The sequence below is a fragment of the Pseudonaja textilis genome, chromosome 2 (assembly GCF_049901715.1).
Source record: "Pseudonaja textilis isolate UNSWEBS1 chromosome 2, rPseTex1.2, whole genome shotgun sequence".
Taxonomy (NCBI): domain Eukaryota; kingdom Metazoa; phylum Chordata; class Lepidosauria; order Squamata; family Elapidae; genus Pseudonaja; species Pseudonaja textilis.
This window is the reverse complement of record NC_141991.1, coordinates 246,908,273-246,934,359: the sequence shown is the minus strand read 5'-3', so window position 1 is coordinate 246,934,359 and position 26,087 is coordinate 246,908,273. Positions and strand designations below refer to the sequence as shown.

Sequence of the window (26,087 nt, the reverse complement as noted above, 5' to 3'; positions counted from 1 at the left end):
CCTGCGGGTTTGCATACTTAATGAAAGAAACAATGGAAGTCTCTTTGTGACACAGAATATCCCACATAAATGCATTTAGAAAAACCCCATGGCTGGCATTCCAGGACGGCAAGTTGATCTTATGAAGAGAAACTGCAGGAAATTTCCATTGTAAATTGAGTTTATTCCCTAGCTTTTGAAGAAGCTTTGAGAAGGCCAGGCTGGAAGGCTGAGACTGACTACATAATATGATCTTCTGCAGCGCGATGGATTCCAGATGGGTTGAATTTCCTTCATCCTCCAGCCACATAATTATGGACGGAAAGAATTAAAGGAACGAGGAAAGCTGAGAAAAATTGCTTCGTGGATTGTGGGTTCTTTTCTTGACTTACTTGCATGTTTAAGGCAGTAAATCTCAAGGTACAAGTAGCCCTCAATTCACAATCACTCCTTTAGTGACCATTAAAAGTAACAACGGCACTGAAGAAAGTGGCTTATGACCGTTTTTTCACACGACCATTGCAACATTTGCACATGGTCAAAATTCGGGCGCTTGGCAAATGGTTCATATTTATGATGGTTGCAGTGTCCCAGGCTCAATTGTGGTCGTAAGTTGAGGATGACCTGTATATTCTCAGTTCATCAAAGGCCACGTAAGCTACATAATCAACTTTACTGTCTTCCAGGTAAAACCATATTAGGGAGAAAGAAGAAATTAATCTAAAGTGGTCTCTATTTTCTGCCAGTCAATTATATGCCATACAGCAGCTTTCTTAACCTCTGGCTCTTCAGGAATGTGGCCTCGATTCCCAGAATTTTTAGCCACACCGGTTGCATAATTCCATAAGTGGAAGACCACACATTTGAATGCAAAAAGCAGACCCGTCACATACTAAAAGTTCTCCTTTTCTCCAATTCAGTAATAGCAATAGGCCTAGTTAGGACAAGTATTACAGCTTTTCCTGCAGGTGGCACAGTGGTTAGAATGCAGTATTGCTGGCAAACTATGCCCACAGCCAGGCATTCGTCTCCTGACTGTCTCAAGGTTAACTCAGCCTTCTATCCTTCCGAGGTGGGTAAAAGGAGGACCCAGATTGTTGGTGGGGCGTTAGGCTGATTCTGTAAACTGCTTGGAGAGGGCCATAAAGCACTGTGAAGAGGTGGTATATAAGTGCTATTGCTACCACTCAGCATATACAACAAGGAGATGCATGAAGGGTTTTTCTTCATTGGGATGGGAAGGCACACAAGATTATGGGGTATCCATAAGTTTATATATGATCTGTGGCAGACATGATGCAAAGGACTGTGTCGCTTGTGCGTAAGGTCATTCTGACACAATCCCAGCTTGTTCTAGAGACCTCTATGGTGAAGAATTCTGCTTTAAAAACCTACATCACACAATGGCAGGATTCCCACGCGGCATTAACCCACGATTTGTGGAATAAACCACAATTGGCTAGATTCGTACCATAGCAAACAATGGGTTCTCTTAATGACCGCAGTATTCGCTTCATGAGTGCCACAGAAAAGGCCACAAAATCAGATCAAATACGTGGCCAACCTGTTTAATGACCATTATGACTTATGACCATAATGGGCAGGCTCCATTGTGGTTGTAACTCAAGGACTACTTGTGGTCACACTGTTTAAATTAGGGGAGGGGAACGATGGCCCCTTGGTGGCTTGTGGACTTCAACTCCCAGAATTCCTGAGGCAACCATGGATTCTGGGAGTTGAAGTCCACAAATCATAAACGGGACATCGTTCCCTATTTCTGAATGGAAGTGTTTTCCATCTTACATAATCAGCCACTACTTGGTTTTATTTTAAGCAGGGTGGAAACCTGTCACTATTTTCTTGAGGAAAAAGGAAACTGGGAATCTTAAGTACCTGGTGAGGCACGCAAGATACTGGATTCTTCTTTTAGCTCCCTCACTTGCTCTTCTCCTTCGACCGCAGCTATTTAAAATTATCCATCTGACTCAATTGCCAACCCTTTACATGTTGGAGGAAACCATCTCAAAATGTTGAAGTTTTCACCACTTCCTCTGGGTAAATTTTATTTAGCTGGCAGATACATAAATAAATTCATGCTCACAACTTCAGGGTTGTGTTAAGACTTTTCAAAACATACCTCTGTGCATCGCTATGCCAGGATCTTTGAAAAAGAAGCTTGCAAGGTCTACAAATGCTACGAAGAAGCTTGAAAAAATTAGGAATGTGACATGTTGACAGGCAAAAAGCTGCATTTGAAAACCACTCAACAAGTTTTTACGTAGCTCTTGATAGCAAGGGGCTGTTTTTAATGAGAATATGACTTTTTTCCTCCCTCTCTCTCGCTGCAACTAAAATCCAGCAAATTCCCACCGAAGGCTTGCCTTTATTATTAATGGCTGCAGTCCAGATATGCCATGAATTTTAAATACCCAATGAATTTTAAATTGGTTGCAACTAACTTCCACTGCTTCTATGGAATTCGAGCTATAATTCTCCACACTTACCTAGGAATCATGAAGCGTGGCCAAATATAACAACCTCTCATGCCAAGCTGGGATATTTTAAATCCCACTCTTGGTTACAAGCAACTTTAATTGGACTATGGCCAGTACTATAAACAATTAAACACAAATATTTTATCAATGGGGGTCTCATACCAGCAGGGGTCAAAAAGCCAAAACGGGGCTATGCCTGCACAACTGACACTCTTTTTTTAAAAAAACTTATTCCTTTTTAACATGTCACGACACATATAAAAAGAAGTGGACTTTATTTGCACTGTTGCCTCTGCCATCTTGGTTCGCCCTTGCAGACACCCATATCTCATAAATTTAAATGAAGACGAAATCAAGAACAGCTGCAGTGGATTAATAAAATCACTGGGGGAAAAAAAATCAGAACTGGGGATTCTTTATTTAAATAACTGTTAATCAAGTTCTTCAATTTGCTGTGTTAACTCTCAAAGGAATATGTTAATATTTCTTCCATACTAGGAGTAAAGACTAAAAGCCTCAAGATGATTCACTTTAAGAGGGAGTCCATATTTATGTTGCTAAGTAAGGCATTTGTTAAGTGAGTTTTGCCCCATTTTACGACTTTTCTTGCCACCATTGTTAAGTGAATCATTGCAGTGGTTAAGTTAGTAACACGGTTGTTAAGTGAAACTGGCTTTGCTGTTGACTTTTCTTGTCAGAAGGTCGCAAAAGGTGATCATATGACCCCAGGACACTGCAACGTCATAAATATGAGTCTGTTGCCAAGCATTCTGAATTTTGATCACTTGATCATCGGAGATGCTGCAATGGTTTTTCTAAGTCACTTTTTTCAATCCTGTTATAACTTTGAACGGTCACTAAATAAATTATTGTAAGTCAAAGACTACTTGTATTAGCAACTCAGGGTTGAACCGTGTTTTCCAGAGATCATCAAGGACCCCATAGTTTGCTTCTATTTGTATTCTTCCTACACTGACAGATCACTGTTCATAGCTAGGGAATCAGAAACATGCATCGTAAAATACAACTTCCAACTATCTCTGGTGGAACCCCACTTTGATATCCTTGCTATAGGTAATAATAATAACAACAGATAATCAGAGTTGGAAGGGACCTTGTAGGTCATCTAGTCCAACCCCCCGCCCAAGCGGGAGACCCTACACCATTCTGACAAATGGCAGTCCAATCTCTTCTTGAAAGGCTCAAGTGATGGTGCTCCCACAACTTCCAAGGGCAAGCTATTCCATGGGTTGATTGTTCTGTCAGAAAGTTTCTCCTTATTTCCAGGTTGAATCTCTCCTTGTTCAGTTTCCATCCATTATTCCTTGTCTGGCCTACAGGCGCTTTAGAAAATAGCTTGACCCCTTCCTCCTTGTGGCAGCCCCTCAAATATTGGAAGACTGCTATTATGTCTCCCCTGGTCCTTCTCTTCACTAGACTAGCCAGGCCCAGTTCCTGTAACTGTTTTTCATATGTTTTAGTCTCCAGCCCCCTTCAATGTGTTCTTCTAATGCTGTCCATGAAATCTGTGGAATACCCAAAGGTGCTTTCTGAAGAGGCAACTGTGCTTTCTGATGTTATTATTTTTTTTGTAGAACTTTCGCTTCTCATCTAAGAAGCTTCTTTGGCTCTGAAGAAGCTTCTTGGATGAGAAGCGAAACGTCTTCCAAGAAAAACCAGGAAGTCCAGCGGCCTCTTGAAAAAGCACCTTTGGGACAACCACGACTGAGAATCTCCACTGATAAATCTGTGGAACATCTTTACAATAAACCATGGGGAATGTCCATTCAACACTTTCCACAGTCTTTAAATAAAGTCTGTGTGGAAGTACCACTGGAGAAAGAAGGGACAAATTAAAATAAAAGTTTGGAACTCAAAATCTCCATGAAATGACTAGCCCAATTCCCAGTCTCTCTTCGTACTGCTGACTTGGGTTACATTATACTGTCATGATCAGAAGATGCATGAAGATAATTCCTGAACTTTTCCCTACCCTGATAGGCATCCTGCCTTTACTTCAAAGACACAGTTGCTTTCACCTCACTTCTGCCTCTGATAACCTTGTCCTTTTGTGAACCAGCCTATTTTTTTTTTTTAGATAAGCCATTTCAGGTTTCTGCACCCAGTTTCTTTTGCAAAAATTCAAGCAACGAGAGCATCTCCAGTTCATTTACTTAAGGAGAGTGTGGCTTATTTATGTGGGCATGGTAGATTTCTATAAATACCAAATAAAGAGATTTTTTTGGAGTGGGGAGGAGAGACTTAGCGGAGATAAGCTAAGACAAGCGGGTCTTCGCTTATTACAAAGATTATCAGTTGGTGTTAACATAAAAGGGAAGGGAAGAGACTGAAATATAATTGACATTTGTATATGTGACATCATGCTGAATCTGAGAGCTGGACACATAGCAATCTCCACTATCCATGAGGTGGTAGCCAAGAATAGAAGAAGAAAAAAAAATAAGAAAATTATGGTGAAGAGACCCAGACAGGCAAGGAGATGAATGTTTATCTCTCCATAATGGTCCCAGCAAGGATCAAAAGCCAGACAGGATTTTTGCAGAATTACTTTCCATCTCGTAATGAAAGACAATCAACCAACCGCTCTTCAGAAGTTTCTTATTTAAAAAAAAAAGGGGAATGGAAGAATAATTAAAGCTATGCAATGCGTGAGCTGATCTGTAAGCAAGGGACACCAGATTGCAATAGATCTTTACATCACGAGATATTAAGAGGTAATCCTCAATTTACAACCATTTGTTTAGTGACTGTTCAAAATTACAACACTGAAAAAAGTGACATGACTTCAATTGTGGTCCTAAGTTGAGGGCTACCTGTAACCCTCAATTTCTGCCTTAACAAATAAAGCTTATTTTTAAAAGCATTAGGTTGGATCGAGCAGGTGCAACTTTCAAGCTACACGAAACCAGCGCTGAGGTTTTGGTATTTCACAAAACAGGAGGGGAGTAAGAAGGAACAATTGTGCCAACGGAAAGCTTACTCATTTACACTGACCTGGGTTTATTATCCTCACTTCCAACTGTCCTCATTTGCCCATGGTCAACATCACTGCCTGTCATAATACTCCCGGGTTGCTTTCCCCAGAATCTCACTCATCTTATTAATACAGTTACAAGGAACAGTAGCAGGTGATGAGCTCCCTGATATGTAAAAATATTTTGAAAGAAAGATTCAACTGGGCTCCATGCTCCTCCAAGCTGCTAAATAACTCAAGACCGTGATGTAATTTGAAATACAATGGGAACACGCCACTGGAAATTTAAGTATTAACACGGAATGGCTGCAAACAATCTTGATAAAATAACTGTCGCCCGTTCAGGCATCGCTAAAATATGGAGCATTCCTCTGCATGCACCAAATGGCTAGATAACCTTTCGTCCAACCTTGCTTGGGAATAAAACACTGAATTTATGTTTGCAGGAGAAAAGGGAGGCCAGCTTCAAACAATGCATAGGGCACCGCTCTGTGGGAAAACAAACACTGCGTGCAAGCATAACTGGTCCACCAGTCAAATACTCAGAGGATGCAACACTACTTCAGAAAGCCATTGCAGAGTTGTTGGTGAATACAGGTAGTTCTCAATTTAGAATTATTTATTTAGTGACCGTTCAAAGGTACAACGGCACCCGAAAAAGGTGATTTACAACCATTTTTTTCACACTTACGACCACTGCAGCACCTTCATGGTTACATGATCAAAACTCGAAGACACTTGTCAACTGACTCCTATTTACAACGGTTACAATGTCCCGAGGTCTCCCTTTGCGGCCCCTCTGACAAAGCAACGGTCAACGGGGAAGCCCGATTCCCTAAATTAACAAATCGCAGTGAATGAGCTTAAACTACTCTGGCTGTGACTTTCTCCAGGTTGGAATTCCATAACCAAGGGGATCATGGCTCTGAAATTCAGAACGTGGACTGTTTTTGGTTTTTTTTTTTTAAACCAGGATAAGACACACACCCCTCCTTCCCTCCCACCCACCCCCCAAAAGCGTGGGAGGTCACTGCAACCTAGAAATCTCTCCCCATAAGCCTTGCTCTGGACAGCGCAGTAAACATTATCCATTCCTGCTCCAAAGACATAAAGCAGGCATTGAATTAATGAGGGAGGGGGAAGGCTGGTGATTTTCCTCAGGAGGAGAGGATTAAGGAAGAAACAAAGTGGGGGAGAACAGATCCAAGCCGCAAATTCCAACCCCCCCCCCCTTTTTTTTTCTTTTCCTCCTCCCTCCCTTCTCCTTTCTCCTCAATTTGAGGTTTTAAGCTTTTGGAAGATGCTCCGTTAAGAAAACAAGAGTGAAACTCGGTCCTAGGAATTCGCTTTGGCTGGTCTGCCCAAGTTCCTCCTCCTCCTCCCACCTATTTCCTTCCCCGTTTATTTTTCCAAGTGCCCCAGATGACATGAAAGAGCGTCGGGGAGTGAATTAAAGGTCATGGCTGCTGGAACCGGCCCTTTGTGAAGACCCCACCCCACGCCAGGATTAAAGTTCTCGTGAGAGTGCAACAGTCGTCGAGGTGCAACAGTTCCTTTAGCGGCCATTCGAAGTCACGACGGCACTGGGGAGGGGGGGGGGAAGTGGCACGAGCGTGTCTCACACTTACAACCGTTGCAGCTTCCCCCGCGGTCACACGATCAAAATTCAGACTGACTCTCCTTTATGACGGTTGCAGTGTCCCGGAGGTCACTTTTTGTGACCAGCGAAGTCAGTGGGAAAACCAGATCCCCTTAACAACCCGTGTTAGTAGTTGAACGACTGAACTGATGCACTTAACAATGGTGGCAAAGAAAGGTCGTAAAAGGGAGCAAAATTCACTCCACAAATGTCTCGCTTAGCAACAAAAAAAATTGGGCTCAATGGTGGTCGTAAGTCGAGGACTATCTGTCTATTTTCTGGATCCTGCAGGCGCCTTTTCTTTTCTCCTATTGAAAGGACCTCCCATCCTGAGCTGAGCTTATAGCCCATTAGCTGGAACTCCACAGCTTCTCCAACCAAGCCAGGATGGAAAACAACAGCGAACTAATGAATGAGTGAAGGACGAGGTCAGGCTGGCTATTTTCAAAAGCAGCCGGTCTCTTTTGCTTGTCCTTCTAAAGCAGATCACCCACCCACACACCCTCTGGACATCAACTTCCCAGAGAATCCGCTCAGCCCCATAAAACAGAGCAAAACTCTTCTTCTTCTTCTTCCTCTCAAGCTTCCTCTTTCCGATATGTATTGAAGATGGACAATGATAAATATGTATGTATTTATGTATGTATGGGAGTAGGTGTGTGTGTGTGTGTGTGTGTGTGTGTGTGTATACACACACACACGATATATATGAATGTATATAGCATGGGTATATGTGTGTTATGTATGTGTACACTTTTGAGAACAGGCATCAGAAATTCATTTTTAATGTGTGCCAGTGTGCCGACAATAAAAAATGACAATAAAAGGTGTCTGTCTGTCTGTCTGTCTGTCTGTCTGTCTATCTATCTATCTATCTATCTATCTATCTATCTATCTATCTCTATTTATCTATCTCTAACTCTCTAACTCTATCTAACTTTATCTATCTCTCTATCTATCTATCTATCTATCTATCTATCTATCTATCTATCTATCTATCTATCTATCTATCTATCTATCTATCCATCCATCCATCCATCCATCTCTCTCTCTCTCTATCATCTATCTTTCATCCAAAAAACACCAGCTTTTCTCTGAATCTACAAGCCCTCATACTCCAACTGTAGATAGTCTACAAGCCGTAATCCTCAAAAAAGGTGCAGGACTATTCCGGAAAGCCATCTAAGGCAGGGGTCTCCAACCGTGGCAACTTTAAGACTTGTGGACTTCAACTCGCAGAATCCTCCAGCCAGCAAAACTAACTGAGGAACTCTGGGAGTTGAAGTCCACAAGTCTTAAAGTTGCCACGGTTGGAGACCCCTGATCTAAGAGATTGTTGGTGAAGACAGTGAATCTGACTTACAGCGGAAACAAGATGTCTTTTTAATTCCCAGGTAGGCATCTGTAGCAAAGGCAACCATGGATCCTTTGTCAGAGATCTGGTTGCAATTCAGAACGCGGCCAATTCAGAAAAGGCAGCTTCTACCCACTTCAAAAACATGGGAAAGGAGGGAGGGAAGCAGGGGAAAGGGGAAAAAAAAGGGAGAGGAATGTTTACTTTTCTGTAAACCATCCCCTATTTAAACTTCAGTAAGTTATTACAACTTTTCATTGCAGATAAAAAGTAGCCCAGATGTCTGATAACTGCTCATTAAAAAAAAACCCTGTTCAAATACACTTTCCAGCAAGCTATCTCAAGGGTTCAAAGACAAAAAAGAAAGAAAGAAAGAAAGAAAGAAAGAAAGAAAGAAAGAAAGAAAGAAAGAAAGAAAGAAAGAAAGAAAGAAAGAAAGAAGGAAGAGGGAGGAAGAAGGAAGGAAGAAAGGGGGAAGGAAGGAAGGAAGGAAGGAAGGAAGGAAGGAAGAAAGTCAGGAGTCAAAATGAACATTTAGCACTTTAAAGAACTCCTATGTCGAATTTTGGGCGGTGTGATCACAGATCCACATTTTAAAACAGAGAACCTCCATTGCAAATGCTTCTACTTGTCTTTCTAGCTAGGGAAAACTTTCAAAAATTGTTCCAGATTTATCAGAATTCTTTTCCTTTGTCCGCTAAAGCAATCCTTCCTCTTCCTTAAACGTACTTGCAAAATTATCATTAACCGTATGAGGCTGGGTTGGGTTCATCTAGGTTCTCTCCAAGGGAAACTGGCCAAACTGACAGAGACAATACGGAGTAAGAGAGAGGAGATCAACCATTGCAAGGATGAAAACTTTCACAGAAAACATCTTTTTTTATTATTTTTTTCCTCCCTGGAAAGTTATCTAAGACTTCTCTCTTAAGAAAGCATTCTGCTAACCAGGCGAGCAATGTGATTTCCTGCCTGCCCCCCAAATCCCCACCCTTCCTTTACAGTGGCAGACCAGACAATCTGAGATGTTATCAATTCACAAACCTTTTAAAAAAGAGGTTCCTTTTAAAAGCTAGTCTTCGTTTGCTTATTTCATGTGGTATCCTGCGGAACTGAACCCCACCCTCTGGCATATTTCTCTTTCTTTTTTCTTTTCCCATCTCCTTTCCTACTCTTTCGCATTCTTATTGTAGAGCCTAATTCTTCTTTTTTCGGTAAAGCCTTTTTCTTCTTCTTCTTCTTCTTCTTTCCCTTAACTTTCTTCTACGCGGCTCTGTTTCAATAAGGTTGAAAGAGAATACATGTTTTCTTTAAAGCAGGGCGGGGAGAAAATCCTTACTTCTCTTTTTTTTCCGCTTTTCCTTCTGATTAATTCTTACTAGCTGCCTCTGAAAACACAGAATCCTCTCAAATAACACGGCGAGGGTATAGATTACATTAGGAAGAGAAAAGAACAGCAAACAAGATGCGCGTAAGCACAACTCACGCCCGAAAGCCATTCTTAAGGTTGCAAAGCCCACACAGACAAACAGACACACAAATATGGAAGCACACTTACTGGAGAGGGGAGGGGAGAAGTGGGGAGGGGGGAAGGATGGTCTTTCCACATTCCAGTTGTAGACTAATGAATGGGAGTACGGCTCTTCTATAAATCCAACTAGGATTCCTTGGCCAAAGAAAACTAACTTTCAATAGGTGCACGCAAGTCCAGGCGAGTATTTTTGGGGCATTAAGCAAAAAAAAAAAAAAGCCATTAAGGGTTTGCACGCTGCATCACCGAGAAAAAAAATGGGAGAAACTACAGTGCCTTCCGTGGGATGGGGGTTGGTTACTCAAGACTTCCTCTAGAATATTGCTTTCTCAACCTTAAGAGAGGTGGACTTCAGCTCCCAGCATTCCCCCCAGCCAGTATGGTGCTCCTCAGGGGGGGGCTAATCTTAAAATGTTCTTTTTCCACCTTCTCCTCCTCCAGAAATCCACCATTCCCAGATTAAATTTCAAGCCACCAAAATGCCTTACACCCAAACCTTAATCACCAGAAGCCAGCCTCAACTTGCAAACTTGCAAAAAGCAGGAGCCTGCTCTGGCACACCCTTTAACAGTGGACAGTATATAATTTAGCTCTCTGTGCATAAATCACATAGGCAGACGTTTGCCTTCAGCTAACTGTGGTACTGCCAGCCTGCCAGCATCTTTGTCTGGGCTCACATACAGCTCTCAACAAGGGAGGACAGATAGAGAAGCTGGTAAGACCAGAAATGTGATATATGACCAACTTAATTCCACAGCTGGTAAAACTCGGTCTTACAGCCCTGCAACCTGAGGCCAGCCAGATATTGCTGAACTACAGTTCCCAGCATTCCCATAAATGGCTATTTTTGCTAAGGACGCCGGGAAGTATGAAACAAAATTTGAAAGATAGACAGACCACGCTACAGAAAACTCACCCGTGTTCCTGGCCTGTATAACTAAAGTGCAACACATTTAAAAACGCTCAGAAATAATCAAAATCTGGAACATCCAAGGTAACTATTCTCTTGAGGCTAGATTTTCATACACGTTCTTAAAAACTGGAAGTTTTTCAGATACGGGCCTGTGGGGGGAACGAGACTTCTTGCAGAAAGGCAAAATCACGGTGACCTATTTGCAACCTTTCATGAATATGCAACAGAGGATTTCAAATCACAAGCAAAAAGCAGGCTTGATTTATGTTTGAAAAACAGAGGAAATTCTGCACAACAATTCCATTCCACATCTGCTCATTGATGAGATCCATCAGTGCGCTCACACACTTCATTAGCTCGACTTTCTCTTCATTCCCAACACTGGTGAACATACAACAGCTGTCCAAGCCCTGATGTCTACAGATGGTACAATCACTTCCAAAATTTCTAAACCACCCCCCAAAGGAAAACTCCTGCTAAGATTTTCATTCCTGGAAAAGCATTAGGTCTATTGTATCAGGCAACAGAGGTTACACCAGGATGCTGCTTACAACACAGATTCACAACTAGATGGCAAACAGCCAACAAGATGAATGTTTCTCAACTTTTAAAAGTCTACTTTTAAGATGCATGGAGTACAACTCCCAGAACTCCCCAGCCAGCTAGGAGGTTGAAGTCCCCCCATCCTAAAGCCAACACAGTTAAGAAACACTGCTCTAGAGTAGCATTTCCCCATCTTACCAACTTTAAGATAATTGGACTTCAACTCCCAGAATTCTCCAGCCAGCAGGCTGGGGAATGCTGGGAATTGGAAGTCCACCTATGTTAAAGTTGCCAAGCTTAGGGACACTGCTCCAGAGGTCCAACCTCCTTTGTTAGAAAAAAAAACAAACATATAACAACAGAAGGGTACCGAAGAGATCTTGAGTCTTACCTGCGAGCCCCTCAGGGGCCAGAAAATTAGTTCCCCTCGTTTCGGTGGAAGAAGGCACAGGCTCTGGACAACTCGCTGCAAGACAAAAACGAATGCAAGAAATAAGTATGACGTGACATACTGCCCCCTAATACTTTAAAGCCCAATACAGCCCAACATAGCTAAATGAAGCACATTCCATAGGGTTTACAAGGAAGCGATTACTAATTGTCTGCTCAGGCCTATGTTTCATGCAACATCCACCCTCGATCTTCAGCACCACGTCTGCTCCATCGTTAGTCAAAGAGACGAAGATTATAGACTGGCTGAAAGTCATCCTCCCTCCCAATGCACAACCCCTTTCTTCGGTTCAACTGGTTTTGTTTTCTTGAGTCAACCCCGGGCGGCCGAATTCCATTTTGCTGAACCGAAGCTGAGAAATCCGGAAGGAATTTTTCATGGCTACTCCAATGGTCTTCTCAACTGAGAAACTCAGCCAACCTAGATGGCTGAAAGGAGAGAGAGCCTATTCCCAAAGATGTTTCATACTTAAAAAACAATTTCTCTTTTCTCAATACAAGGTAGTCCTCAAATTACAATCATTCATTTAGGGTCCGTTTGAAGTTTACAATGGCACTGAAAAAAAAAAGTGAACGCTGACCGTTGTTTTGCACGACTATTGCAACCTGCCCGTGGTCACGTGATCAAAATTCAACCGCTTGGCACCTGACTCGTATATATGACAGTTGCTGGGATCAAGCGATCCCTTTTTGCAACAACCTTCTGACAAGCAGAGTTAACGGGGAAACCAGATTTACTTAACAACCATGTTACTAAGTTAACAACTGTTATGATTCACTTAACAATTGTGGCAAGAAAGGTCGTTAAAAGAGGTCAAAATTCACCTAACGATGGAAATTGCGGGGCTCAATTGTGGTCATAAATCGAAGACTGACTGTGTTTCTGTGAGAATTGCCTCTTCTCCCTATATGTTAAAGTATGGTCAACTTACTCTCTGGCCTATTCCAAATATGCTTCCCCATCAAATCATTGGAAAGCGTAATCTTTTAAAGCCGAGGCCAGGAATAATATATAAATTAGAAGTTGATTTATCTATCGCTGTGCCCAGCCAAAGCCACTGGCACTTGGTCAATATGGCTACGTAAATTTGAAAGACATACTTTAGAACGGCCTATTTTTAAACAACCGAAAATGATTTTTCCGATAATTGCATTCCTTCTTTCACAGATATGGAAACTTTTCTTTTATGCCTGTGACATTCCACAATCTCCTTTTTATCGGAGTTAAGTATAACCCTGAACAGGAATATACAGTTGAACAGGATGCACTTAATCAAACTGAAAACAATGGAACATACAGGAAATTGAGTTACTTGTGAAATACTGTAGACTTTCTCAATGTGTGGCATTTCAGCGGTCTAAGGAAACAGCTATTTTATAATTAAAACTTTAACGAAGGGGGAAATGGCTGGCAAATAAATGCTTTGGTTGGAGACTTCCCTTAACCAAGGATCTAGGCCTCATTGAGGTAGTTTGGGTAATAATACCACCTCATAACAACGGGTAAATTAATGAGAATGAAACTCAAAAATCTTCAGCTAAGTATTCCTTAAGCAGCAATGTGTACCAAGAAGAGAGCAGCTACAAAGAGGGTGTGTATGTGAGAGAGAGGGAGGGAAGGAGGGAGGGAAGAAAGGAAGGAAGAAAAGAAGGAAGGAAGGAAGGAGTGAAGGAGAAAGAGAGAGAGAAAAGACAAAGTGCTGAATGGAGTATTGGAATTTAGGCTTCTCCTCTTCGGAAGTTGTGTGATGTCATTTGTACAAAAGGGGTGGGGCTTATACAATGTTGCTCCATCCCACACCTTGCCATTTCCCCTCTCCCCGGACACCTGAGTCTGCCTTTCACTTTGCACCCTTCAGCTATTTTTATCACTTGTAACCCCCATCGTGCACAATGTCTCACACATGCAACAGATTTAAAACACTGGGGAAGGTCCGCAGTCTTCCTCTCTCGCTCTATGCACGCCAATACTTTTTCTTTAAAGTAGGGACAGAAATTCGGAGACCCAAAATGGCACAGAACGTTAAAACTCACAGGCCCAATATATAACGGCTTACTTCAACTATTCACAGATAGTCCTCGACTTACAACAATTGGTTTAGTGACTGCTTAAAGTTTCAACGGCACTGAAAAAAGCGACTTAGGACCGTTTTTCACACGACCGTTGCTGCTTCCCCCATGATCATATGATCAAAATTTGGATGCTTGGCACCTGACTCGTATTTATGACGGTTACAGTGACCCAGGGCCATGTGATCATCTTTTGTGACTTGGGTTGCCCAGCACCCAATTTTGATCACCTGGGATTGCTGGAATAGTCAGTCCTAAGTGCAAATGACCAGTCATGCGTCAACTTTTTTCAATGACGTTGTAACTTTGAATAGTTATTAAATGAATGGTTGTAAGTCAAGGACTACCTATCACTTCTGCCCCAATATGAGGATTTGCTTTGGGTTTAAGGTTCCTGATTTGCATGGAAAGGGCAAATCAGTAAATCAAAATCAAATATAAAAGTCTTAACTTAGGTTTTACATATGCAACTTTACATGAAATCAATTAAGAGTACTTATTCTGAATGCCTTGAAGAACCATCAACCGATGACTCACATGGTTAAATCCGCTAGGACAGATCCTAATGATACAGAGGATTTTCACCTAAGCAGATCTATTAAAATTTAGGCTGCAAGATCTGTAGATCACTAGATAGAAGCAAATAATAATAATGGTGTTGTGTCTCTTGCTTTGCCCTGGTTTTTGACCAGAATTTAGCAGCCAGATAAGGCAGCTTTACACATGAGTAAACAGCGTGCTAGTTCAGCTTTTAACAATCAGCTTTCGCATCGAAGTGAAACCAGTGAAAACACCCCAAACCATCAAGGTGAAAACAGCGAAAGTGAAAACATGAGGTAACAGCATGATAAGATTTCACCCATCATGAGGAAAATAGAAATGCACAACAATAATGTGGAATACCTGCATCAATTTGTCTCTCAGTCCCTTTCAAGAAGACCACACTGGTATCTTTTTGGTCATCTGCACATAGTTATAATAATTTACCATCTTGTTTTACTTCTCTTGTCTTTAAAAAAAAACTATTTTTATTGCACACTATTTTAACTGAATATTATATTCGATTATTCTGAGATTTTACAAGCTCTTTTAAAAGGTTTTAGAACACCCCGACCTGGGGGAAATACCTCATGTTTATCTATCTCACAAGAGCAGGTTATTGGGAAGAGGTGTCCTCCAGTTGCCATTTCAAGAACAGGATTTTGTAGTGATGGCGAAACAACAACTATCATCAGTGAGGTGAAGGCCTATTTTAGTAAAGAATAATTGCCAAAACAATGTCAATTTTGACTTAATTCAATGGGTTCATTATCGGCTTACAGCAAGCAGAATTAAATCTAGTATGCAACTTCTAATTTTAATGCTTTTCTTGCTTTCAGACGCAAAAAGTAACCTCCAACCAAGATAGTCCTTGATTTACAAGAATTTTGTTTAGTGACGGTTCAAAGTTACAATAGCACCGAAAAAAGTGACTTATGGCTACAGACAGATGAGGCCATCTTTCACAAAAATTTTCCTGATTTAATCATTGGACAGTCCTTTATTGGTATCTGAAAAAGGATCATGTTTAGACTCCACAGTTGCTAATATTAAACTACTTAAATTAAGTGTTATGGCTTTCTTAGAGTCCACAAGAAGTCATCCTGTATAAAGCATTTAGAGTGACTAACGCTTCACTCAACACTTCATCTAAAAACATTCCTGACAGAAAGGGGATCTTGTGCCAGGATGTTGAGAACAGACTGAGAAGAATTAAGATTCTCTGCAATATGGTATCAAATAAACCCTTCAGTCAAATAAATCCTTCTTTAGATGGGAGAAATAGGGAAGAAGGAAAAAAGGGCAAGAATTGAGAATTCTCCAGAATGTGAGATATAGATAGATACATAGATAGATAGACAGACAGAGAGAGAGAGAGAGAGAGAGAGAGAGATAGATATATATATATATATATATATATATATATATAGAGAGAGAGAGAGAGAGAGAGAGAGAGAGAGAGAGACAGAGAGAGACAGATAGTAGATAGATGAGAGAGACAGAGAAAGAAAGAGAGAGGTAAATAATAATCTCATGCACACATGAAGTCACAAATGCATTTACTTTAAAACACTGTTTCTCAACTTCCGCAACTTTAAGGTATGTGGACTTCCAGAATTCCCCAGCCAGCCATGAAATCCGCACATCTTAAAATCCCTGAAATTGAGAAACAATGTTTGAAAGTTTGGAACTGCTAAGCTCAAGAGCGTAGCTGCACAATGGGGTTCAAATGCCCTGTCTTGAAAATAATATAACACCTCAACAATTTTTCAGATTTGCTATGTGTCCGCTTCTGAAGTTCTGGAAATCAAGGGTCTTCAAAAGCTATCTTTCCAAAAAGAAAATCAAAAGGCCAGCTTTGATTGCAGCCACAGCTTTGCCTTTTCTGAAACCCCCTCAACGTCTCTCCCTCTTAGAAATCTTAACTTTTTTCCTCCATGTTCACTTTTGACGCACACCAAATGCTACTTTTGCATCAATGAGTTGATTAAATCCACACCATTTGGACATAACTGGTGTCGGGCATAGTTAAAAACGTGTGAGCTAACTGCTACAGGCCTTCATTGATACAGCCTTGGAAGAGCTCTTCCTCCATATGGTTAATATAGTGCTCTATAAAAAAAAGAAAAAACGGCTCCGGAAATGAACTTTGAATCTTCAAAACAGTCTTAACTACTACACCAACCAGAATTCTTCCCATGCGGGGAAAAAGGAAAACTGTTCCTCTGAATTCAAACCATTTCTTTAGCAACACACTTTGGGTTTCAAGCACCCAGGGTGGAAAAAGTGAGACCCCCTTGCAAAATTTGCAAGAGAATAAAGACAGACAATTTCCTTACTCGCTCTCCTCACAATGGCCTTGATTAAACAGGAAGTTTGATGAGAGTCAGAGGTTATAATAGCCACCTGCAGTGACAGACTTATGAATTATTTTTGTCTCCTATTCAGGGCTCCACTGCCAAATGGGTTTTGAGGAAGAGAAAGAGTCCTCCGGACGCTTCTTTGCTTTTTTTTACACTTCCGACTGGCTCTATTAATCACTTCCCATTAGCCAATATGCAGAACTTTTCCTTTCAAAAAAAAAAAACAACAACAACCCGGCATTGTCAAGGTTTGTGGTTTCTTTTGACTGTTTACACGCACCATTCATTACTGAATAAATATTGCTCTCTAAGTTGAGAAGCAGGAGGGAGGTTTAAACACCTGCTCCTAGATTTTATCCTAGCATCTTTACCACAAACAAAAATGGATAGCCCCCTTCTGCTATTATTTTTCCTCAGTGTGACTGGCTACTGGCCACACTTTTCAAATGTCTGTTCAGAGACAACTGTTGCTAAAAAAAAAAGGGCCGGGGGTGGGGGGGGGAAAGAAAGGTATTCCTTAAAACCTCCAAAGTTTTAACCACTTTTACATGTAGGCCTTGGACAGCAAAGGTGACTAACAAACAAGTAATGGAGATACACCAGATATGTCACTAGAAGGAAAAATCACAAAATTGCATCTCAATGTTGGCCATATCATGGGAAGGAACTGACTGGAGAAAGAAACGAGGTTTGGAAGAGTTGGCAGTACTAGGCCGCCCAAGAACACTTTGGCTGGACATCATCAAAGGGGGCCCAGCCAGAGCATAGAAAAACTCATAGTAGCGCAAAAGCTGAAGATGTGGGGCAAGGATCCCCAAACTTGGCAACTTTTAAGACTTGTGGACTTCAACTCCCAGAATTCTCCAGCCAGCTGGAGAATTCTGGGAGTTGAAGTCCACAAGTCTTAAAGTTGCCAAGTTTGGAGACCTCTGATGTGGGGAAACCTGGCCCATAGTATCGCCAAGAGTCAGACACAACTAAATGGATAATATCCCTTTTCCTCCTCCTACTCATCTGTAAACCAATATAACAGCTAAAATGTGGGTCTAGGCAACCCTGAGCCAGCCCATTCTCTGTCAGGCGTGCCCTGCCTCTCTATTTGTGAGGCAAAAACTACAGGAGCACCACTTGACCGATAAAGCTATCAAAGATGTGAGAAAGTTATGCCTTTTTTGGTATATTTTCATACATTCATATTTCATATTCCAAGCACAAATGTTTGGGATTGGAAAGTTCCTCAGCAGCCAACAGAGATCAAGACAGAAGAACTGGACAGAGGGGAAAGAAGCACAAGATGAGATGAAGATCCCTTGAGGTTCCCGTCTCTTTCCCCTGCAGAGCTCATCGAAGTAAACCTTGGGTTATCCATTACCAAATAAGTTAGGTTCAGTTGTCTTCAAACTTGACAGCTTTAAGTCTTGTGGACTTCAACTCCCAGAATTCCTCCTTCAGTTACGTTAGCTCAGGAATTCTGGGAGTTGAAGTCTTAAACTTGCCAAGTTTGAAGACCCTTGGAGTTAGTTGCAGGGATACCATCTGATCTTAGATGGCCCTCAGCTCAATTTAGGTGGAACCTTAAGGAATCTACACAGATTTTTACATAGAAGATTCCCCAAGACCACCTACCAGTAGTAGCTCAGCATAAGGAGAACTTGACCTCTTCTCTTGCTTTGCATTCATTTCGTTTCAGCTGTGGGGTGAATCTCAGTCAACTGTGATTAATGCAATAAATCCTACTTTTTAGCAAACCACGACGTGTGAATCCAATCAGGACAAGGTACCTCCTCGAGTGCCTCAAAATTAAAAATCGGTATCCTTTGCCTCTCTCACACAAACACAGAAATCTCCTCCCCAAATTCTCTTCATCACAGCAGCCTTGTTGCTATAGCTAGCCAGAAATTCTTTGTGATCTACTGTTAAATCACACAAGGAATTACCAGAAGATCCAGATCTTCCAATCCCTGAGGCAGAGTTGCTTGATCAACTGCAACACTTCTCCTGCCCAAGTCACAACAGAAAGTTCACAAGGCCACAACAGTGTACAGTAAACACATATCACAAACTTGTTTCAAGATCAGCTGTCTTAATGAACTACAACTCTTGCAAACACTGCCAATGACGAGGATGCTGGGAACTGTAGTCTAGCAGCAACTGCCTTTGCTATATTTAGGCCTGTCTGGCTTTAAAATCTCCCATCTTCGGTTACCTGTTCACCTCTCTCCATAATCCTGTAGGCCGCAAGATGCTAACCCACATATAATTGTTTGCAAGCAATCTCATTTCACAAGGGGGTGAGAAGGGAAGCATGGATAAATGGTATATCTAAGCCAGATCTTGAGGACTCATCTACAACATGGAAATGTCACAACAGGCCATGAGATCAAGGCCGTCAAGAAGTCCCAGTGAGGATGTATACAGTAGAGTTTGTGAAACTCCATTCTGCAAAACTCAATTGACACCTTGGCAAGATACATTAAAAGACTTTGTGCAACTGACCAACAGAATAAATGCTACCCACTCACCTCCTTTTAAAGAAAATAAAGGGATGGAAATAAACTTGTTCCCCCAATCGATGCATTCAAGATGGCTCCTACAGCTACCAAAATTACCACCCAATGCAGACAGTCCTCGACTTACAATTCACTTACAACAATTTGTTTAGTGACCATTCAAAGTTGCAACGGCACTGAAAAAATGTTGACTTATGACCCTTTTTCACACTTACGACTGTTACAGCATCCTCTCAGCTGCGAGGCTTGGCAACTGACTCATACTTATGACAGTTGCAAAATATAAATTATATAAATATAACTCACTTTAACACATTTCTCACTTAGCAATTTCGGGGTCAATTACGGTCATAAATTGAGGACTTCCTGCATTCAATAAACATCGCCATTTTTCCTAATCCCAACTTGTCAAGAAAATTAGCTCATCCCCGGAGCGCATTACCTCATTTCTGGATCCTTTTTCTGGTCATACAACAATGTGACCAATCGTTGGGAACTTGATAACCCCTAACTTGTTTCTTAGGACAGATCAACACTTCCTTTTCAAGCTGTTTCATCTAACTGTAATCTTCCAACCTTCCTACTGGATAAACTTGGCAGAGGCAGTCCCAGTTCTCATATCCTTCCTCAGCATGGTCCCTTATGCCAAAGAACTCACAATGTACATACAATAGTATCAAAGACGGGTCACCCAATGTTTTTCAAGGACGACATTTAAATTGGGCAAGCTTAATCAGATTCTGAGAACAAAGCAATCGTTGTCCTTTTTTTTGAGGGGGATGAGTAAGGATGAGAAAGGTAGGTGAGTTTGTAAGAGGATCTTTCTGAGCCATGCCCAACTTACCGCCTTTCCCTAACATTAGGGTGTAATCAGTGCAGACAACCTCTCTGTAATCTCTATTTTTGCTCCATTAATTGTCAGAAGAGATATGAAGTGGCTTTGTGGAATTTTATTTCTCCTCCCTTTGACTGCATCCACATTTCTGGTGTTTCCCCCCCCCCACTCTCTCTCCCTCTTTTCCACAATGCCAGCCTATTTATCTAGCAGAGGGTGAGCCTGCTGCCAGCCAAAAGTTTATGCAGACAACCGCAAGAGCGCTTGGTGCCAGCCTCAAACGGGCTTCTACCTTGGCAGTTTGCCACTCAATTACAAGCAACAAGCATGCCGAGCAAACTGTGCTAAAAACATCCGCGTGCCTCTTTGCATTTTTTTTTTTAAATACTTTATTTGGGCCCAATGTAATGCAAAACAGAACGTTTCAGGAAAGCCTGCTTACCTGAAAGTTCACTTCTAGGATTAGTCTTTTTTTTTTTAAATTAAAACATTCCAATTGTTCCAGATATTATAAAAATAAAGTTGACAGGAAGCTATGAACTTTCATTTTGTATCTTAATCGATTATGAATTTTCTTTTCATTTTCCAAAGGAAGAGTCTGAAGGTCCCAGATACAATCCTACTGAGTCACCTAACTTGACAGAGCATCTGAGCTTACTTCTAAGTAAACAGCCAGAAATCCTCATAGATGATTTAAACAATTCCTCTGCATAGTGCAGAAGGCTGAACTAGATGATCTTTTGAGGTTCCTTCCAACTGTAAAAGGCCATATAAAAGTGCAGATGCCTTATTGCATCTCAAGAGGACCTGGTTAAACTAAAAAAAAAAAAAAGAATAGCACCAAAGACACATCTACAAAATCCAACTTAACTCCTAGAATTTATAAACTTTGACTGCAATCCTATATCTATAGACCCAGGCATGAGCTCTTTAGAACATGGATTTGTTGCAGTAAACAGGAATCTACAAAAACAGCCCTTGTAAAAAAGAACTCAGACAGCCCTTTTATTCAGGAGTCAAGCTCACTTATTGCAATGGGAAATCCTTCCGATTAACTGGGCAAACCCACAGCAAATTAAGAGCTAAAAAGAGCAAAACAGCAGCAGCAATACAGTCATAAAAAATCAAGGGTTTGGAATAAGGGAGGAAAGAGAGAGAAAGAGAGAGAAAGAGAGAGAGAGAGAGAGAGAGAGAAAGAAAGAAAGAAAGAAAGAAAGAAAGAAAGAAAGAAAGAAAGAAAGAAAGAAAGAAATGAATAAAGAAAAACTTCCCACTCAACATTTAAGTTTTACTTAGTTTAAAAAATCCATTCTACTTACCTGTTGGTTTGAAAAAATCCATTGGGTATCTGGAGTAAGGAGGAGGGGGAGACTCTGCAATAGAAAAGTACAGAGAAAATAAAACCAGAGCCATGAGAAGGGAGGGAGGGGGGAGAGATAGGAACTTATGATAAGAGAGGCATTCTTGTAACAAAACTGTTTGTCTTAGCCTGGCGCTTGGAGGCAGGGCAACTTGGCGGTAACTGCCTTGATATTTAACCGCCAGATAAACAAAGGGGCCTCACTGGCGCCAGCTCTTGCGCTATCTCTGCTCCCGTAGCTGTCTCGGCAGGGGCTTTTTCTGGCTGTACCCAAGCGCTCCAGTCCTGGAAATCGCCCATTGATCCAGCGCTCCCGATAATCCCAACCAGCTCACTTGCAAATGCAATTTAACCCACCCCAAAAAAAAAAAAAAATGGGAGGGCAGGGCAGGGCAGGAGGGGGAGAAATAACGGGGGAGGCACCCAATACAGATGCATTGTTCTCCCTGCCTACCCCCACCCCCCAAAAAAAAACCTTTGCAAAAGGGGGAAGGAAGGAAGAGAGGGTGGGCTAAAGGCTTTAGTTTGGTGGTGATGGGGGTTTGGGGGGGGGGGAAGAGGCAAGGCTGCCCACTAATGGGGTTTAAACCTACCAAAGCAAGCCTCTCCTTTACAGATCATGAACTTAATCCCACCCCCCCTTTAAAAAAAAAAGGGAAGGGGGGAAAAAAACAGAAGACCCTTTGCAATTTCAATCGTGCTGTGGGGAGATTGTCTTTCTTCTCTCTATCCCACGCAAACACCACTTCCCCCCCGCTTTTTTAAAATTTTATTTTATTTTAGCCAATGGTGGAAAACTTAAAGGCACACTTGGCAAAGAGGAGAAAAGCAAACAAGTTTGAAGGCCTGGAAATTATGTGTTAGCTTTTATAGTTTTGAGGCAAGAGAGGCCCAAGAGGCGGGAGGGCACTGAAGATGCAAGGAGCCAGCCAGCCAGCCAGCCAAGGGGTTGGAAGGCTTTTGCTAAAATGGCAAGATTTGTGTATTAAAACTAGAAAATGCTGGAAGGGATTTTTTTTTTTTTTGCAAAAAGCCTTCAGATTTAATTTTATTTTTAAATTACATACACCCTGGGCTTTTTTTTTTTGCACAAAACACTGCAGTTGCCTGCCTGCCCCTGGTTGCACCACCCCTTTTAAAAATATTTTACTGTCAATATTCGGAAACATTTCTTCCCTGAAAAGAACCCTAACAGGTAAAAGTTGCAGTCTTCATCCATTCCTCCCCTCCTCCTACCCAGGAACTTTAAATGAGCACGCACACGCGCACGCACACACATCTAGGGTCATGGTTGTCCCAAAACTGCTTTTCCAAAAGGCAATTGGGTCTTTTTTTTGTTTTTTTGTTTAATGCACCCACAAAAGGATCCAAATGCAAATGTTCAGAAGGGACCTAAAAGTCAAGCCTGTCCCCCTTTGCAAAATTCCACTGGGAATATTTTTTTTTTTTAAAAAAAAAACGACATTAAAAGCCTCTTTGGGGAGATAGGTTTAATTTTCTACTTCCCTTCCCCTCCAGAGAGGTGATGGGGAACGCAGACACACACACACACACACACACACACAGAGGATCTGGCTGGCACAATACTCACATCCCAAACTGGATCTCCCTAACCTATTCTCCTTCTAAAGTGATGCAGGTGCAAGAGATTAAAGGATAGGATCCCCTCGCATCTCAGGCCGGTTCACCTGAATTCCCTAAGGTTAGATCCCCATATCTCAACCAAGAGGGACCCAGAGGAAGTTTCCAATCAAAGCAGCGTGCGCCCCCCGCCCCCAAAAAACCTCAAAGAGGGTGAAAGCTTTGTTTTGCAAACTGCGGGCATTTTGGGTGGGGGGGGAGAGGCAGGGGTTAGGAAAGGGGAGGAGGCGGGAAGCCGGCCCGATGCAAGTCCGGCTTCTTCTTTTTTTTTTTTTTCGCTGCTCCGCACGTACCTAGCTCGCAGAGTCTGCTCAGGTGATAAGGGTTGCAGCAGGCTAAGTCCAGGTGAGTTTTCCCGTAAGATTCACAGCCACAAAGCCGCTTGACTTCCGAGCCAGGCCGGAGATCGGGCCATCGGAAGATTTTGCAGAGGAGCAGCGGGAGAGAGTACCAATGCTGGCCCAGTTTGGAGTCCACCTTGGTGGGCAGCAGGAGGCACGAGGTCCGGGTGCCCCCACGGGATTCGACGGCTTGGAGCAGGACCTCCAGGTGCTTCTCCTTCAGCCGCTTCAGCACCAAGTGGGCCAGGGCTTTCAGTTCAGCCTCCGATCCGCCGTGCGCCTTGGCCGCTTTCCCCGCCGGCTTGCCCAGGCAGCAAATCCGGCTCCCGCCTCCTCCTCCTCCGCCGCCGCCGGCCCCATGAGGCCGTCCGTCCGCAGCGCCTTCGGCGACCTCGCCGGCGTTTTCCTCCCCGCCGGGCGCCCGGCTCCGCCAGAGTCTTCGGACGAGCACCGATCGTTTGGTCCTGAACATGCGGGACGAGAAGAAGGTTCCCCGGCTAAAAAACGGGCATGTCGTCCGCAAGTCATGAAGGAGTCGGGACCCGAGTCCAGGCAGCCAGGAGAAGGAGCCTGAAATGGTCGGGAGGAAGAGGGAACCGGGGGGCTCCGGAGAAGGAGACGACGGCGCGGCGGCGGCTGCTGCTGGAGCGAGACCCAAAGCGAAGTGCAGCATGCGCCGGTCTCTCTTTAAGCCCAGGCTCGGCTGGGAAGGCTGCGCCGGCCCAGGCTCCCCTTCCCTTCCTCCAAGCCGCCTCCTCGGAGGGCTTCCAGGTTATGGAAAGGGGGGAGCGGGAGCAGCAGCAGACCCCCAAACGCAGCAGCGGCGGCGGCGGGGAAGCCCGCGATCCGCCCGCCCGGGGAAAACGGGCATGCCAAACCCGGCGGACGCCTCTGCTCCGGGGGTGGGGTGGTCGCCAAAAACCGAAGCGGAGAAGGAGGGTCCGATTCGCCGCCCGGCGGGGCTTTTCCTCCGGGATCCTTCCCGGTAACCCCCCTCCTCCTCCTCCTCCTCCTCAAGCGAGGCTTAGTTAGATCCTCGGCGGCGATCCAGGGAGATCCAAAAACCCGGATCGGCGGGGGGGGGAGGAAGAAAAAAAAAGAAAACACCCAAGCAAAAGAAAAAAAGAAGTCCGAGAGGTCCGAGATCTTGGAGATCGAGGCCAAATCTACCTGTTTCACACCCCCCACCCCCAAAAAAGACAGAGCCCCTTAGCGCCCGGTTATCCAACGGCCAGGCTTGTGAAGCGTCTCCGGCCGGAGCCCCCGCCGCCTTAGCAGCCCGTCGGGGTCTCTCCTCCTCCTCCGAGGAAGGCGGGGGTGGGCGCGCGTGCCCCTTCCTCTTCTTCCTCCTCCTCCTCTTCTTCTTCTTCGGCCCTCGGAAGTCGCCGGCTCCCTCGGGACTCCTTCGCCCGGCCGCTTTGATCTCCCTCCCGACTCGCCGGACGGAGCCGCGGCTTGTTTTGTTTCCTCGCCCGTAGACGGAGAGGGAGAGAGAGAGAGAGAGAGAGAGGCGAGGCGAGGAGAGGCTGGAAGCGCGGCGATCTCCTCCTCCTCCTTCTCCTCTTGCAGTTCTCTCGCTCTCTCCGCCCCTCCGCGCGTCTCACTGCCGGCAGCCCCAGAAGCAGCAGCAGCAGCAGCAGCAGCAGCAAGAGGAGGAGGAGGAGGAGGAGGAGGAGGGGAAGGCGGAGCGGGGCGTCCAAAGGACCCGGGCCGGGGACGGACCAACTAGGGTCTTGGGCAGCCCTTAGGCAGCGCTGCAGTGCCCGGGCTCAGCTCCTTCTCCTTCCTTCCTTCCTTCCCAGCCCAGCGCCGGCTCTCGGCTTAGCTCGCTCGCCCGCCTCCTCCTCCGTCCAGTTTGTGCAGACGGGGCGGGGGGCAGAGGAGGAGGAGAGGGAGGCGCGCGCTCCCGCCCGGCGGAATGGAAGAAGAGGAAGGATTGCGGGCGTCGAGAGGGGGGAAAGAAGGGAGGGAAGGAAACCCCCCTCTCTCCTTTCGCCTGGCCCTTTTTCTTTCCCTCCTCCGCCCTCCCCCCCCTTTCCCCACTCCTGACTTTCTGGCTCGCCTTCCTCCCCCTCCCCACCAAGGTGCTTTGCACGACCACCAGGTCTCTTTTACTTCTCTTTCTCTCTCCCCCCTTCCTTTTTTTAAAAAAAATAAAATAAAATCCCCTCAGGATTTGAGTGGTGGGCGATGCTTGCAATGGAGCAGCCCCTGGTCTTTCTTGCAAGTGGGGGGGGGCGGCAGGGGGAAGAAACCATTAAGTGGGGCAGAGTGGGGGGGGTTGCTCAGGCGAGTTTTGGGAATCGCAAGGTGAGGGGACAAAAGGGCGCACGGGGGGAGGGAGGGACGCGGACGATTTGCCTCTCTTGCTTGTCTGGCTCCGCACCCAGCCGCCCTCCCCCCTACTCCCTCCAGCCAACCTCGGCCTCTTTTCCTGAGAGCCAGCCCGGGCCGCGCCTACCCCTCCCCGCCCGTCCGTCTGTCCACCCGCCTGCCTGCCGGGCTCGCTCGCAGACTGTGCAGCGGCGCTC

At 44.0% G+C, this 26,087-nt stretch overlaps 1 protein-coding gene across 1 annotated transcript in view; it reads right to left on the bottom strand.

Annotated features, from left to right (window-relative positions):
- SMAD7 (SMAD family member 7) overlaps window positions 1–25,158 on the bottom strand; it is a 51,699-nt gene extending 26,541 nt beyond the window's left edge. Inside the window, exons 1-3 of the mRNA XM_026714868.2 lie at window positions 23,509–25,158; window positions 21,534–21,587; window positions 11,838–11,912 (exon numbers count right to left, since the gene is read on the bottom strand). Coding sequence (XP_026570653.1) covers window positions 11,838–11,912; window positions 21,534–21,587; window positions 23,509–24,229 — 850 coding nt within the window. The 5' untranslated portion in view covers window positions 24,230–25,158. The remainder of the gene's footprint in view (window positions 1–11,837; window positions 11,913–21,533; window positions 21,588–23,508) is intronic.
- Window positions 25,159–26,087: the final 929 nt, after the last annotated feature.